The 20,532-nt window shown below is 42.7% G+C and overlaps 1 protein-coding gene across 1 annotated transcript in view; it reads right to left on the bottom strand.

Moving 5' to 3' along the window:
* Positions 1 to 20,532, bottom strand: part of xpo7 (exportin 7) — a 226,857-nt gene that overhangs the window by 192,190 nt on the left and 14,135 nt on the right. Inside the window, exon 2 of the mRNA XM_050053743.1 lies at positions 19,487 to 19,843. Within this exon, the coding sequence (XP_049909700.1) occupies positions 19,487 to 19,843 (357 nt within the window). The remainder of the gene's footprint in view (positions 1 to 19,486; positions 19,844 to 20,532) is intronic.

The following is a 20,532-nucleotide window of genomic DNA, read 5'->3' as shown; positions in this document are numbered from 1 at the left end:
ACATAATCACGGAAACTGTCAGTGTGTCATTCTGTCAGTCAGTCATTCTGTCTGTCCCACGTTTTTCTACTCACTGACGTGGTCAATCTATGTGAAACTGCACATAGGCATTGAGGATTGGCATAGGTAGAAGGTTACAAAGCTACCAATGGGTATGGACTAGTAGATTAAAGATTATCTGACAGATATGGATTAAGACTTCCCTGAGTGTTTGCTTTTTACACAGAAATATAAATGAAACATGCCACAGATGACCAGGCTGGTAAATAAAGCCCAAAATAAAGAAATAAAATCAATATATTCATGCAAATAAAAGATAATAAAGTGCGTCTCTCTCTGTGAATCCTCTGTAATCAGTGTAGACGATGTTCCCAGAGTCTCTGGAGGAGACCTGAACATGTAAAAGCTGCATATTTGATTACTTATTTCATTCAGATTATTCTCCCTGCAGTGAAAAGAAAAGGCACATGCAGCTTTTGAAGAGTTTCACTTATGAATATGTAATTTCATTTTTGGGTTAAAGATAAGCTGGAACATACAAGAGAGAATTAACCCTATCTGATGAGGAACTGCTGAGTGCTGCATACATTAATCCTTTGATGCCTGCGTATTGTGGCTCCAACACTTCCCCGTTAAGAAGATGAAGCGTCAACACGACGGCCGCATCATCTTTTCTTTTTGTTATTATTGACGCTCTTTGTGGATGCTGGGACCTCAGAGCTCAGACAGACAGACAGACAGTTGGTGGCACATATGCCCGGTGAGGCTGGCAGCCTGCAGCCTGGCACTGTGTCACTGAGGCCCTGCCAAACAGATGAGCCGGTAATTTTGTTTGGTTTAATGGTGAGGACAGCGTGAACTGGGTTTCTACTCACTGGCTGAGTTTGATAGTGAAGAGCTTCTTATTCTTCTCTGTCGGGAGGATTTCTGTCACTGTTAGAATAGAGGTGCAGAGTGGGAGGAGATGTTTTAGGAAACCGTGACCACTAGAATAAAAGCTGGGGCACAAAATCAGTGATCTAGTTTCACAATTTGCTTCAAATATTCAGTAAAAACTAAAACGATCTCTCATTTCTTTCGTTTGTGAACAACAACAGTAACTCAGAGTGAGGTTAAAATGCTATTAATAAGCTGATGGCACACTGAAATGTATGTGAATTCCACCAGAAATAATAACTCATGATTATACCATTCTCATATGGTTCTAAGAAACCATATGAGAACTATAAACCATTTCTCCAGTGCTGTCTGTCTTCCCCACGTAGAGCCTCCGACTGATGCAACCGCTCGTGTAACATCAGGATGTGGAGTTTTGACTGTGAAATGTCGACCCTTTCATCTTACTATTGCACTACAAGTTCTTTCTTGTATGTTACACAAATTGTTTTTAAATATTTTGTTTCTTTTCGCTTGGGGTATGCAAAATGTCAGTTCGTTTTTTGTGCTGTGCATAAAAATGACAAATAAAGAAGATCAGTTCAGTTCATAACATTATATATGACAACACAGCATCCAGTTGCTAATGGCTAACGTTAGCCTACTGTAGCGTAGCCTCTGAAACATTAACGTTATCTTCCTTGTGCGTTTCCACTCACTAGTAACGTTAACGCTATCTAACGTTAGCCTACTGTAGCGTAGCCTCTGAAACATTAACCTTATCTACCCTGTGCGTTTCCACTCACTAGTAATGTTAATGCTACTATCTAACGTTAGCCTACTGTAGCGTAGCCTCTGAAACATTAACCTTATCTTCCTTGTGCGGTTCCACTTACTAGTAACATTAACGCTACTATCTAACGTTAGCCTACTGTAGCGTAGCCTCTGAAACATTAACGTTATCTTCCTTGTGCGTTTCCACTCACTAGCAACGTTAACGCTACTATCTAACGTTAGCACTGTAACCTAATTCTAAAACTCATCAGTCATCACTGACTTCGGTTGAGTTTTAAAACTCCGGGGCTGCATTTGTAATGTTACACTCGCTCTCCTCTTCTGTGTATCTAACGTTACCATGCCAACACCAACGTCCATCATGGATGTAATGAGGACGTAATGGAGGAGGAGGACGGGACTTTGGAGGGAGGCGGGAGTTGTGGATGTTCAAATTTTTTCTAAGTGCTGTGTGAAATGCAAGAAAAATAACAACATTTTATTTCTTAGCTAATCTGTCATATAGTCATGAATATCATTATCGCAAAATACCCTGAAATATTGTGATATTATTTTAGGTCATATCGCCCATCCCTACTGCCTCATAGATTACACTTCATTAAAACCGCTTTCCTGGCCCCGCCTTACGTGTTAAGAGGTGCACTGGCACACTGAAATGGAGCATAAAAAAAAATGTGTTTCTTCTAAGATGAAGGTACGAGGAAGAAACTAGGACAACTACTACAATCTGCAGATTCTATCTCTAAAGTTACCGTTCTGACTCTTCTCTATTCAAACGGCTCCGGAGGCTCATGGGTATTGTAGTATTTAGAGCCGTCTGCCAAACTGACGGACTGGACAGGAACAAAGCTGAAACACAACATAACCCTAAATGTTCATCATATCATCCAGGAGGCTCTGTGTGTGTCTGTGATTGGTTACGCTGACGACATCTTTAAAAGAAAAATATTAAATGGGAACAAAGAACAAAGAAAAACAGGAGACAAAAGACGACTAAGAGCCATCTCCCTCGGGAAGCAACTCACAGCCAACAATCTACGATTTTAAATTTCATGTTTTAAGTGATTTCCTCTCCTCAGACCGTCAACCACACACACACACACACACACACAGTCATCTGAGCTCCTAAACCCTGAGAACAATTTCACAAAAGAAAAAAGATAATCCATAATTTGAACCATTGTTGCCATGGTGACGGGCCACACACACACACACACACACACACACACACACGCACACACACATACACACACATGCACACACACAGGCACACACACACCCACCTCAGTCTGTGTGACATGAACCACTCCAACAAGTCAGTCTAGTGCAGGGCAACATGACGGAGCATCCAGGCTGATATGAAAGGCTTCAGCTGAGCTTGGTGGGAGGATGAAGGAGAAAACATGGATGCAAAGATGATTTTGCTCGCAGAAAAAAAAAAAAAAAAAGATGAAGAAGACGATCAATTATAACTTGACCTAGAAAACCTTCAACCAACTCAGAGGTGTCTTTTAGTTTTCTTAGCTTTGCCTCCAACACAACCTGATGGTGACTCATCCCTCTGCTTAGAAAAATAAAATATAGGTGTCAAGAAATAATCTTAAGGACAAGACTGAATCATTTTCTGATTGTCAACAAATCCCATAAAAAATAATTAAAAAAACAAAAAAAACAAAGCACAAAACCAACGTGCTGATCCTAAAAACTCAAAACATAACTTGTTTCTTCATGTGCAACATGTTAGTCTGGAGGTTTAAACTGGTGTCCTCTCACAGAGTTGGTGATTCAAACTAAACTTTCATCTGAGTTCAGACTGTTTACTTACAGCACAGCTACACTCACAGATAACTGAGCCTCCTACCTGCCTGTCAAACACCATCAACCCACAAACCTTCTCCAGTCAAGTCTGGCGGCCGGTGTCTGCTTGCTCTGCTGCTGTTCTGCGGCTAACAAGCGGAGCTAACTGCTAACAGCTTACAACTCCACAAATCCATTCAGCAGCTCCACCATCCACAGTCAGACACACACGGCTGATTATTTACTGCTGAATTACAGCTCACAACTCGCACCAACGGAAACATCCTGGTGCAGACTATTTAGTGGAGTTTACCAGCCTGTCGCTCATGAGGCATTTGAAGATAATTTCAAGCACGGCTGTTTGGCACTCAATGTCCGATAGTCCACCACTAACATTTCCGTCACATCTTGTGTCATGAACTAAAATGAAAGATCCATCTTAGTTTTTAATATCAAGATATATTTTTAGCTCGTTATCGTCTCATTTTCATCATGGAAAAAGGGTCGTTGACGAAAATTTTCGTCACAGTTTTCGTCAACAAAATTAACACTGGTCTCCCGAGGCCCAGGATCAATCCAAAAACTTTGGTGGCTTTGGTTGAGTTCCTCCTGTCTCGTTCCAACAAACATCATGTTATTAATACACATTTAGATAATTAATTATCGACATTTGTGAACCGATGCCGAATCATCCACATCCACATCAGGACGCATTAAAGAATCAATTATGTATCCCATCCCTCGTGGACCAGCACCAATTTTTCGAAACAGAAACCCTGGTACAACATGCAACAAAGGTCCCTAGATGATATCGAACTTTTAACATATTTATTTGGTGGGCTACCTGTGTGTGCGAATATTGGATTCTTGAGGCTGACACTGATATAAATTAAAGATCTGCACTGTTGCCAAAAGCTAATACTTAGGCCCAATCCCAATACCCCCCCTTGTCCACTACCCCTTAGCCCTTAGCCCTTGGCCCTACCCCTAGCCCTTGTCCACTACCCCTTGGCCCTTGAAATGAAGCAACGAGGGGTAGGGGTTGAAATCTTTCCCTAGGAATTGGGACACCACTCACTACGTCACCGCGTTGGTTACATTCACGCATACGTAACTATTTTGAACAGGAAGCTGTGAACCATCTACATTTCCAAACAGCATCTACAATGGAGTCTCCGGTTGAGTTCCGATCGCGTTTGCCGCATTCATCATGCTTCATTTGATCAACGACAAACGACAGGGGACTTCTGCTAGCTAGCTAGCTAGCTAACCAGCTAACATTACAAGGCAGCATAGTTATACTACCTGGCGTGTTATTGTCATGTGAAAAATCCGACAATTTTGCAGAACAGGACAGATGACAGACGCCAGAAAGTTCGAGCTAGCTAGCTAGCTAACAAGCAACCTGACGACAGTAACGTTAGCTATGTATGAACTTTTTTCCCCGTCTCTTGCTCGGTGGTAGCCATGGCGATGTCTACCCCTCGCTGGCAAGTTAGCATCTGAAATCCCTCGCTCCAAAGGGCTAGTTTCATACCTACTATCCCTCGTTATGTCCCCTACCCCTACACACAAAAAAGAATTGGGACACCACTACCCCTCGCGGGAACGCGCAAATGTAGTGGTAGGGCCAAGAGGTAGGGCTAAGGGGGGGTACTGGGACGGGCCCTTACTCTGCGACACTACTCTCTAAAAAGAGCAGCTCACAGAACTTGTACCCGTCTTAATTAATCCCCTCACTGAGCTCCTAATCAGTCTGAATGACTACCCCCCTACAGTGGAGACAGTGCTTTCCAAAATGAGATAACAGTCCAACACCATGATCTTCATATTTTTACACCATCACGATGAGATGAAGAGTCCGGCTGATGACTAACAACATTTACTGATTTATGCTGCTGTTTAATCATTTTAAGTGCACCTCACAAAAAAGGAGTCCATGAACCTGGAAATGAACCCTGCTTGTATTACACACACACTGCCCCAACACACTCACAAAAAAGTGCTCTCTTTGAAGCTCAAACACAACCCCGCCCGCCTCCGCAGACTTCACAGGAGTCCCAAATATGTGATTGTTCATTAACCTCAACCTCCTGTCTGGAAATAGCAACACACACCCCATTATTAGTGAGTCATTCTCCCTGCTGGTTATCTCGCCTCTCTTCTGTTTTTCTTTTTGGCTCCGTCACTCCGAGGCTGCTCTGCTCCAAATGTTGAAAGGTAACCAGGAAATCCCAAGATCCGTGACAAGGACATGACAACTCCCAAAACAACACATGAAGCTGGAGACTGATATCTCCACAACTATGGGATGGATTGGCATTGAATTTTATACGAACATTCATAGTCCCCAGAGGATAAATCCCACGACTCTGATGAGCCCCTGACTCTTAATCAAGCGCCACCATGAGGTTGAGTTCAGAATTGAGTGGAGGTGTTTCAGAGTGAGGTTTGTCAACTACTGAATGGATTGCCATGAAATTTTGTACTGACATTCATGGCCTCCAGAGGATAAATCTTCGATCTACACTGAAATAACTTTAGTGATATTCATCTAGCACCATCAGCTGGTCAAACACTTTTCACGTATCCAGTGAAACATTTCTACATCTACAAGATAGATTGGAAACATTTCTTACAGACGTTCATGATCTCCAGAGGATGACTCCTACTGACTTTGGTGATCCTCTGACTTCTTACCTTGCTCCACCATGAGGTTGAGTTCAGAGTGTAGTAGAGTTAATATTCAGAGTGAAATTTGTCTCAAACTATTTGATAGAATTCTACGAAATGTATTCATGTTCCCCACAGGATCAATCATCACATTTTTAGTAATCCCCTGACCTTCCTTCTACAGTAGCACCATCATCAGGTCAAAATTTAAATCTGTCCAATACTTATGATCAAATTTCTGCGAAAATAAAGACATTCCCATCAGCCTCAACTGTATTTTGTGTTAAATGCTAATTAGCAAACGTTAGCATGCTGAGACGGTGAACAAAGGTGACGAGCACGGTAAACATTTTACATGTAAAACATCTGTACATTAAAAGGTACCTTGTGAGGTTTTTGCCTGCTTGTTACACTATGGAGCATTGCTTTTATAAGTGGGTATGAGGTGACAGGTCCTTGGCAATGGTTTCACACTCTTCCCCTGATCAACAGCCAACAGTGACACGCCAAGAAACCAACAATGGAGGAAGAGGACTGCATAATGTTGAGGACAAAATTAAAATTTGGCTTTGCAAATGTTTTATGATCTGAAATGCGTTCGATGCGTTTGTTTGGCCTTGAGGATACACACAATGGTGAACAACAGCAGAGAGTTAAGTGCGCTGGCGTCAGGTAGTCATGATGGGCCCCAGTGCACGTTACTATGACGACCCTAGCCCCAGACACGTCACCACTACCCACTTGACTTTTGAACCCACTCCAGAGAAGGTCCATCTCTGGAGTAAGTCGGCGTGGCACAGTGCGTTTAAACTGATAATCAAAACACAAATCAGTGCAGCTTGGCTTTACTCTGTGTCGCCAAAAGTGACAATGGAAAAGACCCACAGTATTGTACATGTGCTACTGCAGTAACTTGTGGCTCTGGGCGAAGCTGTGCTGAGAGTGTGAGAGAGGAGAGATGCACGCTGGTATGTGTTATGTAACGCAACTTGACCCTATATCGATATAAACAGTGTTGTCTAAATCTATATCTTGCTTGAAAATATATCGATATATCGCACATCATTTATCGTCAGCCCAACAGCTCATCCACATTATCTGAACCACAGAAGGGAGCAGGTTTTACTGCAACACTGGAGGGGGGGTGCAAAAGAAATAGACGTTTGGGGTCCTTCACCAGAAAACTTTTTCATTTTTATGCATCAATTTGTGCCTTTTTTTGCACCAATTTCTAGTTTGAATATTTTTTCCCTTTGCATTTGTCTTATCTTCCACATAAGTTTGGCTAGGTTTTAATGTCTAAGTGTTTAATGGCTTGTTTCTTGGCCCTTCAGACCTCAGTTCAGAGAAATCACGAGCTTCCTGGAGTACACTGTTATCATAAACTCAAAGAAATTATGTCCAAACCACCAGAATAAGTCCTGGTTTATAATAAACTGACTTTAAATTCAGCCATGAGCTGCTCTGCTCCGGTCAGTTGCTGCTAATACTGGGTGGAGACCATGAGCTGAGACCTAAATCCTTATCCTGTGACATTCATTTTCACTCATTCACACTCTGATAGCAGTCACACACCACGCCACATTCAAGTCCGACCCAGTCACTCTTTCATTATCTCCCACTGCTGTTATCTTTGCAATTCTCTTTGCAGCGACAGCTGAGGCTCCCGACTGTGAGGAAGAGAGATGAACGCAGAGGGAGGAGGATAAAGAATGGTTTAAAAAAAAAGAGAGAGCTCCAGTAGCTCAGGATGGTTGCTGAGACAGCAGAGTCTGGCCCGAGTCTGAGCAGATGTCTTACAGCAGTGTACGAACCCACAGTGCAAGCAGAGGAGGAGCATATCTCCCGATTACTACCAGACAATTAGGCCCACTCCACTTGTAGGCAAAATCAAAACTCATTACGCTCTGCAGGCGAGAGGCAGAGCGAGTCTGGGTGTGAGAGACACAGCGAGCAGCAGGTTATTTGCTGCTGATGTGCACTTTTCTGCAAACATGTTATCACAGATGGGAAGTAGCTTCATCTGCTGCTGCTGCTAATGGGAGTGATAAGGAAGGTAGGAGACGATGAGGAGAAGAAACACCGAGCCACTTAAAGAACGATCATGGTCATTTACACTTCCACAAGGTGACAGAGCAGCTGTTAAAGCAACCTCTGGGTCCTATCTCTGAGGATCTGTGCAGCCTATTAGCCGGGGCTGGATTACATGGATTGTGCATGTTTGTGAGCCTCATGTGATCCGGGTCATGAGAGGGCCGCTGCAACAAAGGAAAAGTTGTGTTTGAGCTCTCTGATGTTGTGACCAGGCAGCCTCACGACACGTCAGTGCTGCTCTCTAGTGGCCACTGCGAAAACCAATGTTTCATCACATCCTTTAATTTTGTGCATGACTCAATATGGCAGGTTGGGTAATGCTTTATTTTGCCTTGACGTTTCCTGGAAAGAGGGATGTAATTTGGGGAAAATTAAAGGGTGCAATGTCAGAAAAGTGACCTTTGCTCACTCGTATGGATTCAGGTACTGAGTGAAAACAGAGACAGCGTTCAGTGGGTGCACCTCCAATTAATGATCTACGACCGAGGGCGTAATTTCCACTGGGGATAACACGGGCATGACCAGATCCTTTTTTTGTAACCCTGACTTTTAAGGTTTCAGTTTGATTTACGCACTAAATCTCTAAGAAGAATCTTTGTTCTGTTCTGCAGCCAAAATCAAGAGGAGAAGAGAGGTGGAGACTTTCTGATGTGGCCACAAAGTTGGCTTCTGATTGGTGGAGGACGACCTGCAGACACTGTAAAACAAACACAATATTTATCTATCATAAAGTTTTAGGTTAAAAAATGTTTAAGTGTTGTCTCTCTGTCAATAATCCTGCATTTTGATCTGGAAAGCCTGAAAACCGATTCCACATTACGCTTGTTAAACTGATATAAATCTATAAACAAAGGAATCAGCCTTCACATATTCAAGTTTTCTTTTCGTCAGCGTTTTTTTGTTGCAGAAACCGACCTTAAACCTTCAATTCCAGCTAATTGCCGAGCAACCCAGAGAGTCTTTTAGTTCGCGCACAGCAGGTCAGCTGCAATCTGTCTACAGTCAGCTCACAGTTCTACATATATCAAGTAAAAACATGTGGTTTCCAATGGCACATGAAGAACGAGTGGGTGTTTACTCGGGTTTAAATGGAGCATTTTTCTTTCAGGAGGCAAACAACTGTTTATAAAATCAGCTCGAACTAAAAGGACTGCCTCCAAACTTCGTCTCTGTTTTCAGTATAATTAGTTTCAAATTATATTCTGTCCTGGACACTTTCTGGTTCATTGTTATAAAATTATACACCAGTAAAATAAAGCAGGTTTTCTGATTGAGACAACAAAAATAGAGGACATATAACCCCTGCCTCCTCACTTAGATTCATCCCAAAGCGTCCTCTGATAATTAGATTTAGAGAGATTTGTTCATGTATTGCTGGGTTTTTTTTTAGTCTTGCATTTTTAAACCCTTGTTGTTTTGTTTTAATACTTGCATACACCAATAATGTGGTCTGAGACAAACAGCATTTTGATCCTTTACATGTCCTGTGCACACGGCAGAAAGGACAATGAAGCTGACTCTCATTTGTAGTTAAGTACAGAGATGAAAACAGCAGAGATCATGTCAAAACGAATCGTTGATTTCCGACTTTATTCTTGTAGATTTACGACTTTATTCTCATAGATTTACGACTTTACTCTCGTAGATTTATGACTTTATTCTTGTAGATTTACGACTTTACTCTCGTAGATTTATGACTTTATTCTCGTAGATTTCTGACTTTATTCTTGTAGATTTCCGACTTTATTCTCGTTGATTTCCGACTTTATTCTTGTAGATTTCTGACTTTATTCTCATAGATTTCCGACTTTATTCTCGTTGATTTCCGACTTTATTCTCGTAGATTTCTGACTTTATTCTCGTAGATTTCCGACTTTATTCTTGTAGATTTCCGACTTTATTCTCGTAGATTTCTGACTTTATTCTTGTAGATTTCCGACTTTATTCTCGTAGATTTCTGACTTTATTCTTGTAGATTTCCGACTTTATTCTCGTAGATTTCTGACTTTATTCTTGTAGATTTCCGACTTTATTCTCGTAGATTTCTGACTTTATTCTTGTAGATTTCCGACTTTATTCTCGTAGATTTCTGACTTTATTCTTGTAGATTTCCGACTTTATTCTCGTAGATTTCTGACTTTATTCTTGTAGATTTCCGACTTTATTCTCGTAGATTTCTGACTTTATTCTTGTAGATTTCCGACTTTATTCTCGTAGATTTCTGACTTTATTCTTGTAGATTTCCGACTTTATTCTCGTAGATTTCTGACTTTATTCTTGTAGATTTCCGACTTTATTCTCGTAGATTTCTGACTTTATTCTTGTAGATTTCCGACTTTATTCTCGTAGATTTCTGACTTTATTCTTGTAGATTTACAACTTTATTCTCGTAGATTTACAACTTTATTCTAGTAGATTTCTGACTTTATTCTTGTAGATTTACGACTTTATTTTCGTTGATTTCCGACTTTATTCTTGTAGATTTATGACTTTATTCTTGTAGATTTATGACTTGATTCTCGTAGAACCTATGCTTTTTTTTCTACATTTTGTGTGAAATTTTGTGTGGGATGTACTGAAATCATCGCAAACATAAACAATGAATGAGTAAAAATTCAAACAACAACAACATTAAAAACACAAATTTCATTTTGTTGCTAAAATACTGAAAAATGACCAATAAAATATCCACAGTGGGGTGTTTCCCCTCAGTATTATACAGGCCTCACACTCATCTGGGCGTTTCAAACTTACGTCCCCTTTCCCCTACACCTTATCATTGTCAAAGTAAAAGATAACTATGGTAACTGTGGAGGCCTATTTCTAACAGTGTGATAAAAAAAAGACCCTGTGAGTCATTATAATGAGAAACTTTCTTAGTATCTCAAAATACAAACTTAGTATCTCAGAAATAATTGGTGTCTCAAAATACTAAGTTAGTAACACGAGATAATAAGTATCTTAAAATAATGACTTTGTAATTACTTTCTTTTTCATCACATTGGCAGGAATGGGCTTCCATAATACCAACAAAAACTTGGCTTCTCAATAACTCAAAGAGAGAACTGATTGTCAAACTATTTGCAGAATAACTTCCTGTTGACTGACTAATGAGTGAACAGACAAACTGTAATTCTTTGCAACATTTGTAGACACAGTTAAAAAGTCCTGACACAAACATAAAGAGATTTAAAGGTTAACACAAAGTGACACTCGCCCTGTCAAACTGTGTTTCTTCACTTTCTCTGGATGAAAATATAAAAAAGGTGAGTGTGATACAGAGAGCAGTTTTGTACAGAGAAGAGAAAGTAGTCAAAGTGGAGCACTGAGAGTGAAATATCTCCATGCTGCAGACTCATTCACTCTCCTCACATGCTCCGCTCTAAGTCCTGGATTACCCTCCTGACCCAGACTGAGATCTCCATGACACAATTTGTGATGCAGCACGAACACAGCGGAGAACATCACCATCACATCAACACAGCACAGGGTCAGGTCATGGGACTGGGGAGGAACCCAAACCCAAAGAGATTGAATCTTCCCTTGGATCAGATTATAATGTTCTGCTAAACTCTGTCATGTGGGGAACCTTCCACCTCAACAAGGCCGCTTTGGGTCCCCGAGTCCTACTTAAAGAAACGGGACTCTGTGCTTCCTCTGCACGTATGTCGGTAATATTTTTGCAGCGTGTGGTTGCAGAGTAGTTTCTTAATGACAGGGGAAGCCTGAGCCGACTCCGCGGCCTTCTGCGTAAACAGGCGTAGCTGGCTGCCATCTGGTTGGCTTCCACTTCAGAGCGGAGAGCCCGTTCGCTGATGATCTGCACTGATTCCAGCTACACTTAACTCCCAGAGCAGAATATTTAGGAACAGTTTAGGACGGTAACCTCGCTTACACCCACATGATTAAAAGGGTCGGTCCATTAAATTACAAAGGAACATATTTTCTCACTTACTTCTAAAGATGTTCAGACAGACAGACAGTCTTGGTTTTTACATTTCGGCTCCTACTGTAGTGTAACAGAGGTGAATTTATATGTTAATCCACAGAAAATATTTTCATAGGGTGTATTTCTTCTGTAGTTAACTTCACTGCGCACTACCCAGGGTCTGCTAATTCAGCCATTACAGCTAGTATAATTGTGCCCACTCTCTCCTTTATCCTGTTAGACGTCTGTAGAACATTTTGTCATAATAAGCACATGAATTCTTGGGTTATGGCCAAAAACATGTATTTTGAGGTCACACTGACCTTGACGTTTGACCTTCAACTACTAAATTCTAATCAGTTTATTCTTCAGTCCAAACTGACATTTGTGCCAAATTTGAAGAAATTCCCTCAAGTTGTTCTTCAGATGGCTTTCATGAGAATCTATCAGACAAGGTTACAGTGACCTTTACCTTTGACCACTTAAATCTAATCAGTTCATATGGACGTTTGTGCCAAATTTGAAAACACTAGAATTACCTGTACGCCTCCGCCCACCAGTCCAGTGTCTCTGACAGTCTCCATCCATGTCAGTGAAAATATGGATGCGTCACACACAGAAGATCTATACAATCAGCACAGTTTCAAGATTAGAGTCACCAATTCAGTATCTGACCAAATGTCTCCCCTTCTGTTCCTGAGATATGACGTTAAAACATGATGATGTCACAGTCAAGCTGACCTTTGACCTTTTGAAAATAAAATGTCATCACTTCATTATTTTATCCTGTTAGACATTTGTGTGAAATGTTTGTCATATCTAACACAGGAATTCTGAAATGATGGCTTAACACATGTATTGTGAGGTCACACTGACCTCGACGTTTGACCTTCAACCACTAAATTCTAATCAGTTTGGACGTTTGTGCCAAGTTTGAGGAAATTCCCTCGAAGGAACTCTTGTGGTATTGCATTCACAACAGTGAGACAGATGATGTTATACTGACCTTGACTTTTGACCTATGACCACCAAAATCCAATTAGTTCATCACTGTATCCAAATAGATGTTTGTGCCAATTTTTAAGAAATGCCCTTGAGTGGCTCTTGAGATATTGTCTTCATGAGAATGGGACAGATTAACCCACATATGGATGGACAACCCGAAGACATGATGCCTTCAGCCACAGCTATCACCAGCGTGGAGACATAAGAAGTCAAGCTTGACCTTGGGACACAAACACCAGCCTCCTGGGTGAAAGTCCTATCTTTGTTTGGTCCATCCACCACCACTCCTCCCACGCACCCTACAGGGAATTCTCCAATCTTTATACAACATTACACTGACTTTATTGTTTTTTATGCTACGTCACGTCACTTCCTCCTCTATTCCTGTAATAATAGCTGCCACTAGAGGGCGCTGACTTACAATAAACTAAGTATGGATAGTAATAAGCTGCTTGCACGGTCAACCTATGTGAGGTTTTTTTTTTGGTGAAAGCTAACTGTTTTGTGGGAACAATCCCTGCTGGAGACGCAGCAATGTCTGTGAAAAAGAAAGGCTTTTCGTGCCGCTATCTCAGCAGGAAATGCAGCAATGTCACATTAAAAAACAACCACAATTGGAGCCAAGAAATGAGCTGACTTTGTCATGTGGAGGTGATAGTATGGTGAATGGTGTTACACCTGGGTGAGACCACTGCAGACCACAGTTCAAGACCAACAAACAACTACATTGGTTCTTTTTAGTGACCCATTGTGGTTTTTCCACCAGTGACAGTGCCATGAAGAGTGGCTGTTTTAAACCAAGATGGTACTGTGTTTCCTGACAGAATTCTGCCACCAAAACCAGGTATTTTAAGCCAAAACATTATTTTTTCCAAACCATAACCAAGTGTTTTCTTTGCCCAAACCTAACCTCATGTTGACCACAGTGTTGCTGAAATTTTAAGTTTTAACATATCTGCTACATGACAACGTACTTATGTCTAGAAATGTCAAAAATGACAAATTTCTATCTGAGGGTGTGTTGTGAGGAACACTCCAAGCTTGCGTATCCCAAAACAGACCAGCGGTGAAGCCAAACATCAGCCGCAGTGCCTCCTCTCTCTTTTCTGGGCCAAACAGACGTCTTTATTTGTGAGATCAAAAAGTACAGCAGCCTGTGTGAAGAGGCAAAAGTTTCCCAGACCGCTATGAGCTTAAGGATCCGAATAAATGCACCTGTACGCGGAGAAAAAAGCCTCTTTCAAAGCACCTAACAACTTCACAAAAAACACACAGAGCGAGTGTGCGGATGACAGCAAAACATTCAGACACAAAACAGTCGGGTCTGTGGGAGAAAAACACTCAGACGAGTCAAAAGAAAAGCTTTCGCTCCTGCAGCAGTTTTACTTCTGTGATGTGACTTCATTTGAATCACAAAGAAACAAAAAGGCTTTCGCTCTGAATGCACCAACAGAAAAGATAAAGCTGCACAAAAACCACAAGAAAACAACATTAAAATGCAAAGAAGTTTTGTTATTCTGTTCGGCGTTGTTATCCAGATAAGCACACAAGCATATGCGACTTTTGACCAGTTACACCCCTCTGTTCCCATGACCGAGCCGCCTTTTCTGTGTGTGTGTGTGTGTGTGTGTGTGTGTGTGTGTGAGATACAGTGTGTGTTTGAGCCTGTTGTGCCAACAGAAAAGTCGACGGGGGCAGCGACGGGACAAACTGTGGGAGGCAAACAGAGGAGAAGAAAAGAAAAGAGAAGAGAGCCGAGCGGAGCGGGTGAAGAGCAGAAAGAGGGAACTCAAGCAGAAGTAAACGTCGCTCTCAGAAAGACGCTCTCTTATTGGTACTTCATTAGTCTTGACCTTCCATTTGACCCACGGCGAATGTAGCAGCAAGCCCACTGCTATGACACCGCCACTATACAAGCCACACACACACACACACACACACAGAGGAATGCTGCTTCTGTTATTGTCTTTAAGTGCCAAACTCAGGCCAAGGCCTCGCCAGGGTTTGAAAAACAAAATAACAGCCGTGCAAAGCTCTCTCGCTCACACACACACACACACACACACACACACACACACCCAAAAACACCACTTCCGTCCATTCTCTCGCACAGAGAAAGGAAGTGGACTCGAAGCTGGCCCGGCCCCAGTCGTCCAGACAGAGGTAGCCCTGGCAAACTCAGTCTCCTGCCTGCATGCCCCCCCACCTCTCTGAATGGCTTTAAAAGACTCTCACCATCCGTCACTTCCTTGCTGTGCTGCTCGACGTAAAAGAGCCACTTCAAGTGTAGAGAAGTACTTGATGCAGTACCTTGTGCTGGAAATGTAAAACACTGCACACGTCTCTTTCACATCACTGGAAATTACAGCTAGAAACATCACAGGGAATATCACCATAAATGTCATTTAATGTGGAGCTGTATCATGTCATTGCTGTTGGCTGGTAAATCAAGGTACCTCCCTGCCAGCGGTGGAAGAAGTACTCCAATCTTTTACTTGAGTAAAAGTATCAATACAACAGAAATACTCTGTCACAAGTAAAAGTCCTGCATTCAAATTCTGACATGGAACATCTTATGTGGAGCAGTGTGTGTAGTCAGACTGAGAATGACAATAGCTTCCTCCATTTTGGACTCTCCTGCTTTCGGCAGTTAGGACTGTACTCAACTCAGAAATATACGATCTAGCTGTTCAAAACAAATATTCAACTATTCATTCCTTATTCCAGAGTTTGACAGTTTGAAGAGGGTTCGGCGAGATGTTCTAGGTGACAGAACTGTCAGTGTATATATAGAATCAACAAGCCAAGTTAGCCCTTGGAGCTAATACATGCTAAATTTGCTGACAGTGATTCGGAAATGTGCGACATTTTTGCAGACACCTGATATCAAACAGGAGCCAGAGACTGTGTTGTGTTAGGTTGCTATGAGCTGTAAGCTCACCACGTCTGTGCAGAAGACAGAAGATAATGTGATTTTGGAGCCTTACGCTGGAATTCCACTGGATGCGTGTCTGTTACAGAACGGCAGCGCTGGTTACCCACTGCATGCTCCGCCATCTGTCAACACCCACCGGCTGCGTTTGCGCGATATAACAAGATGTAGTTTCTATAAAAAGAACCACAAAACCAGAGGAGTAGTAGGAAGACATCTGGGTGCACCTCCATGATTAACATCTCCTCGTCCATGGTGTCAACGGGGTGAAATGACGTCTGGAAACCTCTGACCTGTTGACTTCAGGCCTGCCTCCGCTCATTATGACGTTTTCAAGGTGTAGTGCAGGGAAATATGATCCGCCGTGAACACTGTGTATTTTATTGTGAAAATTAACCGGATGTTTTATTTTGTTTCTGTGCACGACTTCCTGCCCCGCACGATCTGCTCTGTGCTGAATTGCTGCGTTGTGCTCCAGCATCCGGCAAAAATAGAAGTCCTGCGTATCTGTTGCGGAGGGCTCCAGAGCGCCGCAGCTGTGACGGAGCCAGTGGAAGCACACACATTGACTAGAATCGGCTAGAAATGAAATGTATCGGCAACCAACACGCATCTGGTGGAATTTGGCGGTTACAGGGCAAAGCCTCTCCTCCCTCTGGGCAGCAGCCTCCATGGTAAACGGACCTGCATTTGCATAGCGCCTTTCTAGTCACCCGAACACTCAAATTGCTTTTTACACTACGAGTCACATTCACCAATTCACACACACATTCACACACTGGTGGCCGAGGCTACCATACAAGGTGCCACCTGCTACTCAGTTTTTTAAGACACTCACACACCAATGGAGGCATCATCTGGAGCTATTTGGGTTCAGTATCTTGCTCAAGGATACTTTGACATGCAGACTGGAGGAGCCAGGGATTGAACCGCTGATCTTCCGATTGGTGGACGACCCGCTCTACCTCTGAGCCACACTTGTTAAGTTTTGTCATGATTAGTGCATGAATTAAGTTATAACCAAGAACGTATTTTGTGAGGTCACAAGAACCTTGACCTTTGACCTTCGACCACAAAAATCTAATCAGTTTCCTTGAGGTGTTCTTGAGACATCGTGTTCACGAGAATGAGACAGATGCAAGGTCACAGTGACCTTGACCTCTGACCACCAAAATCTAATCAGTTCATTGAGTGCGTTTACATGGACAGTTTAATTCCCTTTTCATTCGGAATGAACGTTCATTCCTATTAAAAGTGATCTTGTAAACACCTAATTTGGATTGAAAATTCAATCCGATGTAAGGGGCTGGAATATTCCGCTTCTAATTCCGAATGAAAAAATTTCTCGCACTTGTATACACTCATTCCTCTTTAAGTTCATTCCGGTCTTTCTGCACATGCTCGTTTCCTTGCCCTTCTGGTGCCATGACGTATATATAGCGCGCATAGCAACGGGCTGAGATAGAGCAGTCGGACTCGTTGCACTGACCGGTTTCCATTCATCATTCACGGTCTTCTATCTCCCTTCTTCGACCTTCTACCTCCCTTCTCCTCCTCAACAGATGAAGCATTAGCAGAACAAGGTTGTTGTCGTACTGCTGCTTCAAGAATAGAAGCAAAACAAGCATGAAAAAGGCACTAAGAACGGCGTCGTCAAGCATCTTGTTATCCGGAGCGAGGACTACAGTGTTTTCTTCTGGTAAGCGTAAACAGGTAACATCCGCCCCGCCCCCTATCCAATCAGAAACCTTCCCTGCCCCAAACCTTGCACAGACCTGAATAAAGGCGATTAAACTGATCTCTGTGTAAACCCTCATTCAGAATGAATGTTTCTCATGTAAACTACCTGGAAAGACTTTAATTCAGAATGATTTCATTCAGATTTATTTCATTCTGAATGAGAAGCCATCATGGAACCACACCCAATGTGCAGAAATTCCCTCAAGGTATTCTTGAGATATCACGTTCACAAGAATGACACAGACAAGGTCACAGTGAACTTAACCTTTGACCTATGACCACCAAAATCGCATCAGTTCATCGTTGACTCCAGGTGACCATTTGTGCCAAATTTGAATAAATTCCCTTACTGCGTTGTTGAGATATTGCGTTCACAGTGATGGGACGGGCACAGCTATCGCCAACATAGGCTCTGGCAGATCATTTCTACTGCAGAGTTCAAAGGGTTAATTCATGTGTCCACCACGACAAAAGATCCTCATTAATTTTGCATTGGCAAAGTTTTTGTGCTGCCAGCACATTATTTTAACACATTTCCTGCCCACCATCACATAACTGTGTGAGGACTTCATGTGCGTTTCACGTGTCTTATAACAGCAGGCTCTGTGTGTGCACTGTACCTGCAAAGACCTTTCTCACGATAGACATTTTGATATGTTATGGTCGGCTGCATTCCATTTAGGGCAGGTCCAGTTGTGATGTTACCAGTTTCACCTGTTCTTTTCCTACTTTGTCGAGTCAAAACGTCTGCTGTGAAAAAGGTCCGGTAGTGACAGGAATGGCAGCGAAGGTGACGCTGTTCTCGGTTCTTTATTAACAAGCACAGTGTGACAAAACATCTGAAACGTCTCTTGTCCCACAGTATATATCTCTCCACTGTCCAACGCTACATCTGAACTTTATTATCTGCCTTCCTCTAATGATGTACAGCTACAGAAAGCACCGACGCATCAGCAACATCACACACAGTCCATCATCATCGCTGTCATCACCCGGCTCCCCCAACGCCAGCATATTTACAGGGATATCTCATTATGCTGAGTTATATATACGTTCGTTTTGTCCCTTTCAAACACACCGATCAAACAAACAAAGGAAAGACTATTCAGCTCAGGCTCCGCATCACGCTATGAAAGCACAACATGTGGACTGTGGTATCTAAATAGCAGGCTTGTGTTCAGCTGCCGTACACCGGGAACAATCAAAACTACAGCACAACAAGCTGTCAGACAGGATCTGGGAGGGAGAGACGGGAAATAAAGACTTGCTTTTGTTTCTGAGCAGCCAATTAAAGTCTGTCAGACACTGACTGGGCCGACCGCAGGGAGAGAGCAGGGATTATATCCAGCAACAGGTGATCTAAGATGCTTCAAAACGCTGACTCGTGCATGAACTCCTGAGTTTCAGAAGAGGAAGAGCGTATCGATTTTAAGGGTTATATTTCCTCTGCTCCACATAAATACACCATTACTGAGACGACTTCGAGAGGCAGGCTCATCCATACATCCATCAAACATCCACTCATTAACCATCCACTTAATGGACACATCCACTCTTCCTCCATCCCTCGCTCTCAGCTGCAGCACCTCCATCATCTGGAGAGTGTGATTGAGCGGCGAGGGGTCACCGAGGGTCGGAGCTCTTACCTTGGGCCATTTGGGGTTGATGACACGTGCTTTGATTGCATCGTCCAGAGCGGTGCTGTACTGGCCCAGTCGCAGATAGGCTGCGGAGCGGTTGCTGTACAGGATGCAGTTTTGGGGGTCGGCGGTGAGAGCCTCGGTGTAGAGATGCACAGCCAGAGCATACTCCCCCTGCTGGCAGGCCTGGTTACTGCGGCGCACACGCTCCAGGAACTCTGCTTTGCTTAAACCGGAGGAGCTGGACGTGCGTTCTGTTCTTTTCACTGGCAGGGCTGGAGGGATCACAGGAGAGGAAGAGGAGGAGGAGGAAGAGGGAGGGTGGGCGGTCCTGCTGGTGGAGCGAGAACCAAACAGGGAGAACTGAGGAGCAGAAGAAGAAGGAGGAGGACAAGGAGAGAAGACACTGATTAATTTATCTATTAGAGCTAATACTGTTTCATCCATGAATCAATCAACAGACAACTTTGTAGAGAAGTGATTGTTTCAGGTGTTTAAAACCAAAAACAAACGTTCTCTGGTTCCTGCTCAGAGAACTTGAGGACTTGCTGTTTTTTTAGATCATTGTAAACTGAATATCAATAGCTCTTTGACTGACAAAGAGAAGAGAAGTCTGCTATGCTTTGGTTACAGTTGGGAACCAACTTTATTTTTATTTCAAACCAATTCTTTTTCAGTTAAAATGCTCAGAAAGGTTCAAAATTAGGTTCGTAAACTACAACGAAACTGGTTTGATGTTGGTAGAAAAGGGGTAAAACAAAGTGAGTGATCCTCATCTGTCCAAAAAGTCACAGCTCTGGATGTAGATTTCTCCATGTTGTTACCGGCTTCTTCTTCTGTTACACATTTAACAGCGGAAACTGTGGAGCATGTTCAGAGCGCCTCGGCCAGTTTGGGTCTGATTGACTGTATACATGCAGGAGTCACATGATCTGGGTGTGTAAAGGCCCTGACACACCAAGCCGACGGTCGGCCGTCGACCAAAGTCGGGCCGTCGGTGAGCGTCTGTCGGCCTAGTTTTTGCGGTGTGTCCCGCGCCGTCAGCACTTTGG

This window comes from Epinephelus moara, chromosome 9 (assembly GCF_006386435.1).
Source record: "Epinephelus moara isolate mb chromosome 9, YSFRI_EMoa_1.0, whole genome shotgun sequence".
In the NCBI taxonomy this organism is placed as follows: Eukaryota; Metazoa; Chordata; class Actinopteri; order Perciformes; family Serranidae; genus Epinephelus; species Epinephelus moara.
Note: the sequence above shows the minus strand (reverse complement) of the source record. Positions and strands in the feature narration are given on the sequence as shown.